The sequence below is a fragment of the Ursus americanus genome, chromosome 3 (genome assembly GCF_024610735.1).
Source record: "Ursus americanus isolate L20-20 chromosome 3, mUrsAme1.1.p, whole genome shotgun sequence".
Taxonomy (NCBI): domain Eukaryota; kingdom Metazoa; phylum Chordata; class Mammalia; order Carnivora; family Ursidae; genus Ursus; species Ursus americanus.
Window position 1 is genome coordinate 4213794 of NC_142129.1, and position 14221 is coordinate 4228014.

Here is a 14221-nt window from a genome sequence, read left to right on the forward strand (position 1 = left end):
TCCCAAAGTGCATCTCCTGGCCACCAGCAACATCATCTTTTTTGTCTTGCTCCCTTTTATCTCTCACCACAAAGCCTCACAGATACCCTCTATTTTTCTGATAAATTCAGCTGTGGCGAGCTCTGTCCAATAATAACCTGGAAAGGAGCCATCACTCCCACTCCTGCTTAGAAAGCAATTCAGTGACCTTTTATTATTATTATTATTGTTATTTTTTATTCTCACTTACTCCTCTTGGGATACAAAGTTCAGATGCAAAGAAGCTTACCAAAAAGTTTGTTCAACCAAAAAAGAAAGAAAAAAAGAAAAAAAAAAGTTTTATATGCTGGTACTGGGGAATGAAAACAAACATAGGAAATCTTGTTAGTCATTAAAGAGGTTTCTTTATTTTCTGTCAATTTTACGTAATGGTGCATCTCAGAACACAGAAGGAGCTGAAGGGAAGTAAAACGAAGTAGAGACAGGCTTCGAGGGGAGTGTAACCGAAGAGTCTGGAAGGGAGGCCATGTGCATGCTTCAAGTACCCATCATTTCCGACCCCTCGCTCGCTCCCCGCCCTCCCTTTCTCTCAATGGTCATCCTTAGCTCCCCATGACCATCCCGGGCTGTCAGAGTCTACCTGATCTTTCATATCGTGCCCTCTGTCCTCTGACGACTATCTCTGGGTCTCTCAGTTCAAATTTCCAAAGACATTGTTTGATTGGCTCGGCTCAGCCTGTGGATTTCTTTCCCCAGAGCACGTGTCCTAGCCCTGGTCTGATCAGCTGGATCTAGAAGGCAGAGTCCCGCGTTCAAGCAGGAGACGCAAGGCTGTGGGCAGGGACTTTCTTTTAGAAGATAAATGGCCCATGAGGCAATGAGTAGCATCTCCATCACACAGATGTCCAACTGGCAGCTGATGAATGAATTAAGAAAGAAACGTTGCACACTACAAAAGCCAATACGGTGTGGAAGAAGATGATAAGCATTGCTTTATTTTTGTTGTTTTCAGATCATGTCCCTCTTTATGACTTCTCAGACTGCTATTACACAGACGAAGCTAAGCTGCAGAGGCCACATACTGGAAGACGCTAGAATCTACTCTCAGTGGACACAAATAAAAATCACCAGAAGCAAATACAGCAAATGCTACATGGTAGGTCTACGGGTCCCTTGGTTAGCAAGGATCATGGTGATCATTTGGGGAAGCAGAAAAAGTTTGTTGCACGAAGCCTTTAGTTTGCATGCTATTTCTAGACCATAGGGACATAGTGAGAACAGGAAGCAATGAGTCCATGGGAAGCCTTCCCCAACAAACCTGAACTGACCACTCTTTTCTCTGACCACAATCCCAAATTTGGCTTTATTCATGTTTTAACACCCTGGGTATTTTATTCTGTTGTTTCCCGTCTCATCTCTCATGACCCTGCCTATCAAAGTGGCAGTTCCTTTTCTTTTTTTTTTAATAGTAAGCAAGACGTCAAATGCTTACAAAATAAATAAATAATACTTAGCATTGAGGAAATTAATAGGTTGAAAGAAGCATGGGTTGAAGCTTACTGAATAAAAGATTCAATACTATTCATTACTTACACATTTTCAGTTTGAAAACATTTCCTCAGTTTTACTAGCCCTGTGACTGGAAGTGACTTGCATATAATCATGTAGCTCAGTTTCCTCAGTTAAAAAATAAAAGGAGGATTAAAAACATACCCATCTACTTTAGCAGCTGTCAGAAGATGTGATAAGATAGCATCCATGAAAAAGTTACAAGTGGGGGATGGAGAATGGCATACAAATTGTTGATCATCTCATCTCAGACAGTACCTCCATCTTCAGGCTCCAAGTTCATATCAGATAAGCACAGTATGGGTCTCTTTCATACTAAAGTGTGAAGGACTCCCCTGACTTAGGGTTTACATTAAGCACATTTTATTATAGAATTGATTGTGATATCTATGCCCTGGAATGCCTTCATAATGGCAATCGCTCTGCCTATGGCTCTTTCTCAGGTTGGAACACCAGCAAGGAAGAGCTTGACAGGGCCCTGAAACCTTAGTTTTCAGAGCGTGATGGGGGGTGTCGGGGGGCAGTGGGGGGAAAGGCCCAGAGTGCGGTAACCGCTTACCTGAGACTCAATCCAAATAGGAGGCACAGCTCAAGTAATCCTCAGGTCCAGTCTACTGAATCCTTCCATCCTATACTCCTGCTACCTCAGTAAATATTCCTCCACTGGATGGGCATTTCCACATTTTAACTCATACATTTAAAGCTATTTTAACAAAGGCCCAGCACATCTTCATCTCTTTCACTTTACGAACAATGTGAACTTGTTCCGTTGTGTCCACAGTATGCCAGATACAATTTTTAATTACATAGCAATGTCTAAATGCCCTATGATCTCTTAACACTGCATCTGAAAGACAGAGACACTGAAAGAACACGCACGTTAGATGTGGAATCAAACCAGGGCAGACTCGCAGGCCCTGCAGACATGGGGACAGGACCAGCAAGGAACCAGGGAGCTTTCAACCATCTCTGCTAACTACACATATTTCCGGGCACTTAAATATAAGATGGGGGGGGGTCTATGAAATTCCAATCAATCTATTTCCTTCACAAGGTACAAGAGGAGAAATAATTAAAATACAGCAAGTGAGGAACAGTTTTTGACTTAAAAAGAAGTAATCCAGCAAGTTTAACCAGAAAAGCAATTACTACTCATTTACTGCCCTCTATTCCTGGAAATTTAACTTATGCATGAGCTTACATTTGTTTTATGCATTTTACTAAGAAAACGAGGACAATTAAATTTTTTTTTAAATCAATAGAATGTAAAACCAAAATAACATAAACAGGTTTTCACTAATATCCTGGAAGTCATTAAAGCAATTTATGTTTTACGGATTACATGAAACATTCTCAAATTCTTTGGAATGATTTAGGTTCTGGGTAGTAAAAAGATTTTACATTTTTTATTCATATGGGTTCCCTTTCCTATTTCTTTCAGAAATGACCCACCAAACAAGTAAGCCCCCATTTAGTATAAAGAGCTAAGGTGAGCGAGACAAAGCATGACCTGGACATGCTCTTACTGACATTAAGTATTAGTGAAGTGCCCTCCAGGCCGAGTCACTAACCTGCACGACGTACCAGCAGGTAGCAGATGTGGCCCCGAATCTGTGCTCCAACAGAGGCAGAGCACGAAAGAGCCCAGTGTGACGGGACGCACCAAGGATGGGCAGCCAGGGAACGAGAGTCAGCGTCTCCGCAGGCTCATTAACTAGCTGCATTTTGTTGGAGCTCCATTTTCATGAAATGAAAGGATAAAACAAAACTACCTCTGAAGGTAGATCCTGTTTTAAAATACTACACATGAGGACCGGAGGACTGTGTGTCACAGGACCCAGGTGCTGCGGCAGGAGAGGACAGGTATCCATGGTCAGGATTAGGGAAGCTGGGGACTGAGTCAGAGCTGGGGATGAGAGCAGGTGGAAAGGTCTGACGTTTAAGCCAAAAAAGCAAACTGAAGAGTGAGACCAGCAACTGTGAATCAGGATGGAAAGCTGAATCCCGTGTTGTGACGTCCTCACTGGCGGCGCAGGGCTGGTGGGTCTGTGCTGATGGACGAGGAAGGAGAAATGGCAGGACACACCTTGCGTGAGCTCCTTACGTCCGTAGCATCTTGTGGGTCCATGGCTGTACTAATCATTTAGGGATGGCTTCCCACAGAAGGGGAGGTGGTGACTAAGCTGTGTTCTGAAATCTGGGGGGAAAATCCCTTAATCCTTGAAAACAAGGAAGAGGCTGCCTAATTCTGGGGGTGTGCAGACCAAGGAAAAGTGTGGGAAGGGAGGAACTGCCTCGGCAGGTGAAGCTCTGCTGTCCAAATAAGGACAGAGAAGTGTGGGGAAGGCACAGGAGGTAGCTTGGAGCAGGGACAGAAAGGCAGAGGAAGAAAGAACCTTCAGATTTCACAGGGTATGCTTTAACAGAATGTGAAGTTTGGAGAATGTGACACCCAGGAGGAGAAAGCAGCTCACTGGGAGGAAAAGGGAAGAGACTGGGAATCGTGGGAAAGAGACGCGCACAGATGTCAACAAAGTCCTGGTGAGAAGAAGGTCAGAGGTCGAAGCGGCATCTCGGGAGGTCCCACCCGGGCTGACCATTCCTTCCTGGATGTAGTCTCAGAGCGCAGAGAGATGTTATATTTTGAACTAAAGATTTAGGAAAATAAAGTGAAAAGTAAGTCTAGTGACTGCTGTGTTATCCTAGAAACTTGATGTCACTAGTTCTAGGGCCACAGGAAGTAAAATCCCCAACTACGGATTCTAAAGCCTGCACACCGAACTAAAGAAAAATCTGGGTGGAGTCCCACTCCCATTAATGGCTGGGTCAAAGTCACGTCAAAACAGCTATTGCACATAGATCTATGTGCAAAATACAAAACAATATGACAACTGTAAAGCAACCCACATCAGCAGATTCTGCAGAGGACAGAGTCTGAGGCAACCACCACAGCTGGAACGTGAGAGGGGAACTCTAGAATGAAGAACGAAGAAGTAAGAGAGCCTGACATTCTGTGTACAAATGGTGCCCACATCTCTGGGGGCCCCCCGAGCTATGCAAGGTACCGGGGAGATTCCAGGTGGCCTAATGAGGATAAAAGAACAAAACGTACATGTAAATTGCCACTTCACTTACTGGCTCGCTAAAAATTAATAAACAAACAATCATCAGAGGAACATAACAGAATCCCTCCATTCAACATGCACAAGGCCAACAATGAAATTCAAGATCAGTCAACATACAAAGAAATTTGAAAATGTGACCTATTCTCAAGAAAGAGTCACAATCAACCCAGACCAGTCCCAAGATGACCCACATGCCAGAATGAGAAGACACAGATTTTAAAGTGGCTATTGTCAGGATGCCTGGGTGGCTGAGTTGGTGAAGTGTCTGCCTTTGGCTCAGGTTATGATCCCGGGGTCATGGGATCGAGCACCATATCAGGCTCCCTGCTCAGTGGGGAGCCTGCTTCTTCCTCTGCCTCTGTGATCACTTTCACTCTCTCTCAAATATATAAAATCTTAAAATAAATAAAGTGGCTATTACTGTGAGACCCGTTACTTACAGGGAAAAGGTACTTTTGATGAATGAAAAGACCGCAAGCCAAGCAGGGAAAACAGAAACTATGAAGAAAGGACATAATAAAATTTCTGGAATTAAAAACACAACATTGGAAATAAACCACCAGATGTGCCAAAAGTAGGATGGAGAAGCCACGGGAAGGGTTGCTGAATGTGAGAAGACAGCAAAAGACATGAGCACATGCGAAGAAGACAGAGGAAAACAAGTCTGAAAGCAGGAGCGTCTCCAAGACCCACAGGACCAGACAAAGTGTCTGATGTGTGAATAACTGTCATCCCAACAGCTTACCAACAGGACAGAAGAGACACCTGATTTCACCCAACGCAGTGAATCTAAAGATTCAAGATGGTCTATGAAGGCCTAACAAGATAAATATGAAAAACACCACGTCCAGGCTCCTAACCCTCAGACACTGAAAACCAAATATAAAGAGAAAATCTTGAAAGTAGACAGAGAAAGTGGCCCATTTCATTCAAGAAATGATGACTCAAATGACGGTTCACTTCTCAGGAGAAAAAAATCAAGCCCAGAATTCAGTGAGACACCCATCTTGAAAGTACTGAGAGAGAAACCAAAATCTTACCAACTCGGGATTCTACAACCAGAAAAAAATACTTAAAGAATGAAGGCAAAGTAAAAATGCAGGAGGGTCTAGCCAGAATTACTTCACAAAAATGCATTCCTACTGAACTAAAATGGTTCAGCTAATAGTCTTTTTTTTTTTTTTAACATCCTAAAGGAAAAATGAGAGAAACCCAAGCCAAATTGAGCCCACAGGCCAAATGTTTGCTACCTCCATCCCTGTGGTGAATGAAGTACTAGAAATAGGAAGGAGAAGTAAGTAGGAGGTAGAAAATTAAATTCATCAAAAAGAACTTAAAATACTTGGATCATTGCTGGCTGGAAACCGCAGGAGCTTCCTGGGTGTAATCTGAAACCGCCCCCTCACTGCACACTTGGAGGGCAGGGAACAGACGGAAGACAGGCGTGCCAGTCCAGATGGTGGTGGCCGGTGAGGTGAGTGAGGGAGCTGACAGACCAGGCTTGCGTGGGGCCGCCAGACCTCCCGCCAGAATCCTACAGGTTTACAGACGCCTTAACGAGGCAGAGTCACCTACAACATCCTGGGAGTCTCAAGGACACCTCCTTCTCTCAAGGCTGAGACCTAGGAACCAGAGCGCACATTCCAAGCACAGGGGAGGGGGTCCAACTTCAGGGCGAACCCAAGGTCTTGTCCTCTCCCTGACCTCCCACAATTACACACATGCCTGGCATGAAACAATCATAATGAGAGCTTGAAACGCAACAGTTTCAGTTTATCAGTAAAAAATGTTTTAAATATGAAAGTTTATTTTCCTTGAAATCTGCATGACCTTAAAACTGTAATTTACCCTGTATCAGTACCAACGGCTTTTATGTACCCTTATTTTTACATTTCAAAAAACAATGAAGTACAGTGCTGTGAAGTAATAAGTTAACTCGGGAAGAGATTTAATGAAAACATTTTTCTAAAACAACAGATTCGAGAATTATTCTGGAATACGTGAATTACTGCATATTGAAGTTTAAACGGTCTATTCTGCAATACTGAGTAACCAACACCTTTTACCATGGAAGACTCTAGTATCTTTTAGAATATGAAAAAAGAAATGCAAACATTTTGTGTAAATAATAAAACTGCAGCTCTTCTTTTTATAAAGGTTATATTGGATTTTGATAAATCCTTGTACAATGGTACATAACTTTCAAAACCAAACTTTACAAAAACCAAAACTTTATAAAATATATCCATTAAGTGCTCAAAAAAAAAAAACCCCACAATACATCATGACTACAGAAAACTTAAGTGGAAAATATAGTAAAGATAAGAGTCATTCTTTCTCCTAATTCCAAGTAAATCACAGTTAATAGTTTGGTATATTTCCTTACTATCTTTTCTCTTTAGACATGTATTTCTATATAATTAGTATCATAAAATGTATACCAGTTTTTATCAAGAAGGAAGGAAGGGAGGGAGGGAGACACTTTATAAATTCTAGAAAGTATCATACTCCAGTGTGCTGGCCAAAGCCAGCAAGCCCCTCTGGACACAGAGCCGGCCACCGTGGAACTACTCCGTGTGGGCTGCTTGACTGGTCTACGGGCAAATTCCAGCTGTGAGCCGGGCCTCAAGTATCTGCAGAACAGCCCAAGTTGCTGACCAGTGCTGCACTAGTGCTTGGTGACACCAGTCCCCGTGCCCAACCGCAGACCCACATGGCCGATACGACTGCATCACCCCACAGGGACGTTTCCGTTTCCCAGCCCCAGGCGACCATAACTCCCGGAACCACCCCCTCCGGAGCACCAGCTCTTGCCCGCACCGGGGCACACGGCGGGGTGCTTAGCGCTGTGGCCCTCAGCAGCCGAGAGCAGCAGGCCCATCACCACCCCTCCACCGTCAGGAGCAGGGAAGCTGCAGTGCACCTGGCAGGAAACAGCAGTGATGGCTAAACCCAACCTCCGAGTAGCCCCCCTAAACCACGAAGAGAGTAAATGCTTCCCAAGAACGAATCATCATAATGTGCCAAATACCAGCCACGTGAACGAGACAACACACAGCTGGGTCCGGTGACCCTTCTCCTGAGAGGGCGACGCCCTTCTTCCCAGAAAGTCTCCCACAGAGAACCCTCATGGAAAAAGGAAACAGGCTTATTTCAAACTTCTGATAAAATAAACTGAAATTATTGAGTTCTATATTCCATTAGAAACCATTGTAAGCTAAGCCTTCCATGGTGTGTCCTACTTTCTGGTGTTGACTGCCAACCCCTGCTGTGTGCGTGTACCTTGTCTCCTGCACCCTCGCCCGCTCACTCACCTCCCGGGATTCCCTCTCCAGCACCGCCACCTCACCACACCAACTTCTATACACTAGGCCCCGCAAATCTGCAAATTCCCAGGGCACTCCACGTCTCTGGACTCTTCTTTGAGGAAGGGGTTGGAATGCTTTCCTTCCAGCAGATGGACAGTAATTATCTCACTGGAGGCAGCGGGGACCATCAAAAACGTTAGAGCATGAGGGGCGGGTATGACCAGAGCTCCGTTGTGGAGAATGAAGGCGATCTCTTAAGTTTCTACTCGCGTTCTCAGTTCTTGGAACCTGATCAGAGTGTATATTGTTAGATGAATGACCCACAGTGATCATTCACTTAATCGATATAATTTAGTGGACTAAGCATTTGTTGTGTACCTGCCAGGTGCATCCTCATGACTAACAGGTTCCCCAGTACCTTCTGAATTGTCGACCACGTCCCAGGGTCGAACACTTCCCAGAAAGTTTTATTGGTGTCAATACCCTGCAGGCCAATTCTGCCAAGAAGCCACTTTAACGCTGGAACCAAAGGCACTTTCTAAAAGAAATTATTGAATGATCTTCTGAAGTCCACAGATGTCCCTACCACATGCTCCCTGATGCGTGAAACTTTATTATTTTTAATTTAAAATCTTATAATATCAGCTACTGCATATTAAAAAGACATTTCCTATGGATATTAAATAAAGTAAATGTGAAAAGTGTAAGTGCCGGAATCATAGGTAATGAGCACGGAGATCAGAGATACGGCCTGCTGATTGAAATATTTCACCCAGATCCGACTGGAGTGTTAAATGCTGAATATCACTCAATTGATATAAAGGCATTCAGTCTAAATCCTCATCTTACATAACTCAACAGACCAGTTGTTCCTGCATCCACCAAATGAATCCAGTACCCTCCCTAAATCCAACTCCACATACGTGCAACTTTCCACCAATACAACTATATTCCACTACGTGCTGATAAACACGCCTGTCTGCAGACGACCGGAGCTCGGATTCAGGCTCTATATCACATCTAAGACCCAAAGGGCTTGCCTTCTCTTGGTGGTTGTTTTTTTTAAATTAGAAATACTCTAAAATACGTAAAAGGTCTGTACATTGATACATAGACTGCTGCTGCACGGCTTCCCTGTGGAACCCAGGTAAGGAATTCCCTTGCAAACTAACTGCAACCTGAGGTGAGCCTCAGGCGAGAAAAAGAGGAGGCATCTCGGCAATGGCCGACCAGGCTGTGCCGCACGCATACTCCTCAGGGCCGTCTGCTTCTCTGCGCGGGCGAGCCCACGTTTCCCACGTCTTGTCCCTGCACACTCTGGGCTACCATGGACGTTCTGCAGCAATCCCTCACTGCTGCCGGTTCTCCTTCCTCCGACTGTCAGTCATTTGCTGGAAACCATTCCAGGCACGTGTGGCCCATTAAAGTTAATTAAGCACGTGCCCCTGACACCTAGGAGAGCGCGCGCCCGCCCCGCAGAGCCCAAAGCGCTGCCCGGGAAGCACTCTTTGGCAAGCTCTAGCCCAAGGGTCACACCCGGATTCCCGCGGCCCTGCCTCCCACCCCTGACCTTTCCTGCCCCCCGAAAACTTGGCAACCTGGGGGGAATCCTGCATGTGCCAGCGACCCCACGGAGCCCCGGGCCAGCGCCCAAGGCTCTCCGGGCCCCGAGAAGCACAGGCGGGTGCATGGGCCCGCCGGACTGTGGGCTCCGCTCTAGGACGCACCACCTGTTCTCACAGCCCCTGAGCCCGTAGGCCGCCTTGACTCAAGGACCCCCCCCCCCCGTTCCCCCACTGGCGGGGGTGCGGAGGGACCCCAGGCCCAGAATCCGCAAACCGGAGAGGGTCAGCTCGCCCGCGCGGCCTCAACCCGCGCTCCACGTCCCGCCCGAGCGCCTCCGTCGCGGTCCCTTACCTTGTGGCCTTTCCCCGGGGGACACCTGACGTTATTGGAGGCTCCCGCTGTTTGATTCATGTCCGGAGGAAGTTGGGGGCCCGCAGCTCTACCTTCAAAACTTCCTTGGCGCGGAGGACGGCACGGAGCGCGTCTTCGGGAGGCGAGGGGGTCCTGCCCTCCAGCCGCGTGGGGCGCTGGCGGCGAGTCCTCCGGCCGCAGGTGTCCGAGGAGCTGCGCGCGCGGGACGCCGACACCCTCGGCCCCAAGCCGCACAGGAGAAGCAGCTGCTGGGACCCCGGAGGGAGCCGGGGCCGGCGTCAGCGGCTGCGGGGCGCTCTGCCGGGCGCAGCTTTCCCGGGGCCCCGGTCCAGGACTCAGGACGAGGAGGCCGAGCAGACCCACAGGCGCTCCGAGGAGGGGTGCGGAGGTACGTGGAAGTACGTGTCCGGCGGGTGGGACCGCGGAAGCGTGGCCGCTGCGCGCCCTGACGCCCCCCTGGCGGAGCGTCGGCGGCGGGCAACTCGGGTTGGCGCCCGCGCGGCCCGTACGCCGTCTGCGCGCCCGCCGGCTCTGCAGCCGGCCTCAGAGCGCAGCCAGCACCTCGGAGAGCCGGCGCCTGCTCCCGCTCGCGCTCCTGCGCCCGCTCCCGTCGCCAAGTCTTCCCGGGATGGTCGGGAGGTGGCACGCGAGACTCTGCCAGGCGCCACCGCTCAGGCAGAGGCTGAGAGCGGAGCGGCGGCACCAGGCTGCCTGGCTCGGTCCCCACGGGCTCCGGCGGCTCCCTGGGCCGGCGCTGCGTGCGCCGCCGGGTCCGCTGGACTTGGGCCGGGTCGGGGGAGGGCGTCACTGGGCGTTCACGCCTTCCTGCGACCGAAGTCTTTGCAGAGCGCCAGGGCTGCTGCTTGGTCCTCTCTCTGTCTCTGTCTCCTTCTGTCTCTCCCTCTTTTCCTTTGGCGCCTGTGAAGTCATGATCTAATTAGGCAGAATTGGGAGAGAGGTGGAAAACTGACCCTTGGGAACTAAGAAAAACAAATCGAGAAAGAGTAACTGCTCCATGAAGACCGCATTGCAACATTTTAGAATCTCAAGTCTGAAGAGTGGACCGGGAGCACATTAGAACACAACTACATTATTTAGCCAAATCTTGTTGTTGTTGTTTTTTCCTGGATTTATCCAGAGACCTATTTCAGTTTGAAAATTCTGGATGGAAAATTAAGTCGCATAATTCAGTTTGTTTGTCTGCCCCACAACCTCAGTTACATCATCAACTAAGTGAGGGTATGAGTTGGGGGTCCCCTGCGAGAGCCTTACTCCCCCGGTCATGTTGGGTTCATAACAGAAGACCGTCCCATGTGGGTCCCCCCTTTCAGAAGAAAAAATGTTTCCCTCTCAGGCATTTGCTGATGTTGCCTGTTTTTTCAGTACCCCAAAATCCAAATAGGAATAATGTCCATTTTGTAAAGTGCATTATCCTCTTTCATGATTTTTGCCTCCAGAAGAAGTTCAAGAGCAACTCAGGACATTTCTGTTCTCGGAATGTGAAGGCACATTTTGGGGGTCCATGTGTGCGGCCGTGAACATAGCCTGGCAGTGAAGGCAGATGTTGCCTAAATCTTGGCTTTGCACTCCCTAGCATACTTCTGTAGGAAGATTCTGTATTTATTTGAAAGCTCTGAGGTAGGCATTACAGTGCCAAACTCCAGGTAAAGACCCTGAGACCCCAAAGCACTGATGTGTAGAAGGCGCTTAGCATGGGAGCGGGCATTCACCAGATGACAGGTGTCATCGACAGCCTGGAACATCAGGAACAGGTCTTATTAACTCAGACACTGTCGTCAACTCCATCTTCTCTGGAAGTAGAATCCACAAGTGTGGGCGTCCTGAGAGTATGGCCCAAGGAGCTTCTTGTCCTAGTGCCACTCCACTCTCAGCCTCTAGCTGTTCATCAGCATTACCACTGATGTGTCCCTCCCTGTTTGTGTCTCCAGGGCTTCTGCTCAGGGTAAGCAGATCCACCCTTCTCTGCAGATTCCTGGGGAGCTGTGTGCTGGGACCTCAGCTCTCTTCTGGTTCCAGGAAACGTCACTGATCTTCAGAGTGTTCAGGTGTTTCTTGCCGTGAGGCTGGGAATGATGGCTTCTACGTGTTGCAGTTCAAACCAGAAGTCTGTTTCTTTTTCATCCTGGTTTTCCGGTTTCCTTCTTTTTAATAATTAGTCCCTCAATTTATCTCTCTTCTCTCATATTATACTGTGAGTAGCAAGAAAACCCTGGTGGTACCTTCCACACGGCTCAGAAATCCCTTTAGCTAAATAGCCGAGCTTATTAGGTAACATTAGGAAAGCTCTTCTGTTTGGGCATAACTGCAGCCTGCACTATCGCAAAGCCTCCTGCCATTTTGTAATAAACATTGCACTTCCAATGGGATCGTTGGGAGCCATTCCAGAAGCAGTCTGCTATCACCTATATCACTATTTTTTAAGGATTAAGATCGGGGTAGGTAATGCAATGTGATGTGGCCAGCTTTACCAATATGTCGTACTTTTATGATACCAGAATTTGGAGCTTACAGACCTGGCAGTGTTTATTAGCGCTCCATCTTTCAGTCCTGGACGAGCGATACCGTGCAATAGCTCTCACTCTGTCAGGCTCCAAGAAGCAAGTAAGAGGGAGATGAGCAGAAGCTTCCTGATTCTTCCTTCCCCCCACCTCCCGCCAGCTCCCTTCTCTCTGGACACCAGCAGGCTGTGTACTTGCTATTCAGCGAGTCATTGCTGCCTTCCCGGTCCCCCCAGCATCTTCCCTTCTTCTAATGGCCCTCAAGTCAGAGCAAACACCGACTGCCCAGAGTAGTGTGATAGGGGAGTTCTCAAAAGTAAAAAGCTGAACAATTCGGCCATAATGCCCAACTTCCTTCCTGCGAGGAATGAGGAAATCAGCAAATCGAATACGATGTAGGTTTTGCAAAGCTAAACTCGGGGGCCCATTATGGGCTTCATTCAGCTGCTGTTTCCTTGCTTAACAGTTGTATATTTTGCCCTTTCTGTAACTTTAATTAGGAATGTAAAAGCACACCAGTGCTGATACTCGATAGCTGAGGGAGGAAGGAATATCTGGGAATAACACTCGGGTTTCTGCTAACTTGCTCCAAAGAATAAGCTGGAATGTCACTGCTGGGCCACCGATGCTGTGAATTGGTCCCTCAGATTACAATGGTGATTCCTCATTTCTGATAGTAAGATTGAAAGTTTACTGACGGCGCACGGTCTTTCAGCTGTCTGCACTTCCCACCCTACTAAGAAGGCTACGGAATGACAACAAAAAAGTTATATCTTATGTCTTGTATTTCTATTGACTAAAATCCATATCTATAATAATCTCTTTCAGAAAAGTGAGGTAGTTTTAGTTTAACCATGTGGGATGCAAATCCAGACTTTATAGCAGAGGGAGGCAGGAGCAAAAGCCAGGGACATTTTTAACGTGTGACTGACACTCTGGCCGTCTCACCCTCTGCACTGGATCTGAGGCAAGAGTGAAGTGAACTTACTGTAGATCATTCTTTCTCATCTGTCTGGAAACAGGACTGAGAGAAACGCATTCAGGGTAATAAGCTTTGCCTATGGTGAACAGCCACTGTTTCCATGATTAATTGAGTTTAACATCATTAGTGTTTGTTGACACCTACTGAACTATCAGTGGGCATTCTGTGGAGCTGCTGTTTCTACAGGACACTCACACTAAGAACGTATTTGTCACTCTGGCGTCTACGGCAGTTCTGGAATACTCCTAAATTCAATAATGTCGTGAGAAAATTTCCAGGCACTCTAGGCACATAGTTTGGAAGTTCTGTGCTCCTAGGAACCATGTCTGATATTCGTACATTTGCAGGTACACCGTGTATTCCTTGTAGGTCCATCCCGCCAAACTCGTCCTGTGATTGCTTTGGCGCCGTAAGCCATCTATTAAAAACCGGTTGATTACATAACCCTAGGTAACTGTGAAACCGTCCAAGATTGCTTTTGGCAAATAATGCCTACCAATTAGAAGCTGTTGTAAACACCCTCCTGTCCAGAATCTGTTCTTCAGTGGGAGACTTCTGCCATCATACCTGTGACCCGTGCGCAGAGTGTGTCCCACACTGGCCCTCTCGGCTCCCTAGGCTTCCTGTGATGCTGGCTCCGCTCCTATCTGAGCCTTACCTGTCCTGTACTTTGTTTTCTCCCTCCAACTGTATGGGGTCTTCCCACTGATGGCCTTGTAAGTAGTCTTCTCAATGCACGTCATAAAGAAAGGGGAAACGGGGCTATTAAAACCCTGGGGCAGGCACTGATCAGAATAAATG

The 14221-nt window shown here is 47.4% G+C and overlaps 1 protein-coding gene across 1 annotated transcript in view; it reads right to left on the minus strand.

Moving 5' to 3' along the window:
- DPP6 (dipeptidyl peptidase like 6) overlaps window positions 1-10416 on the minus strand; it is an 889057-nt gene extending 878641 nt beyond the window's left edge. The window contains exon 1 of the mRNA XM_045792245.2: window positions 9899-10416. Coding sequence (XP_045648201.1) covers window positions 9899-9958 — 60 coding nt within the window. The 5' untranslated portion in view covers window positions 9959-10416. The remainder of the gene's footprint in view (window positions 1-9898) is intronic.
- Window positions 10417-14221: the final 3805 nt, after the last annotated feature.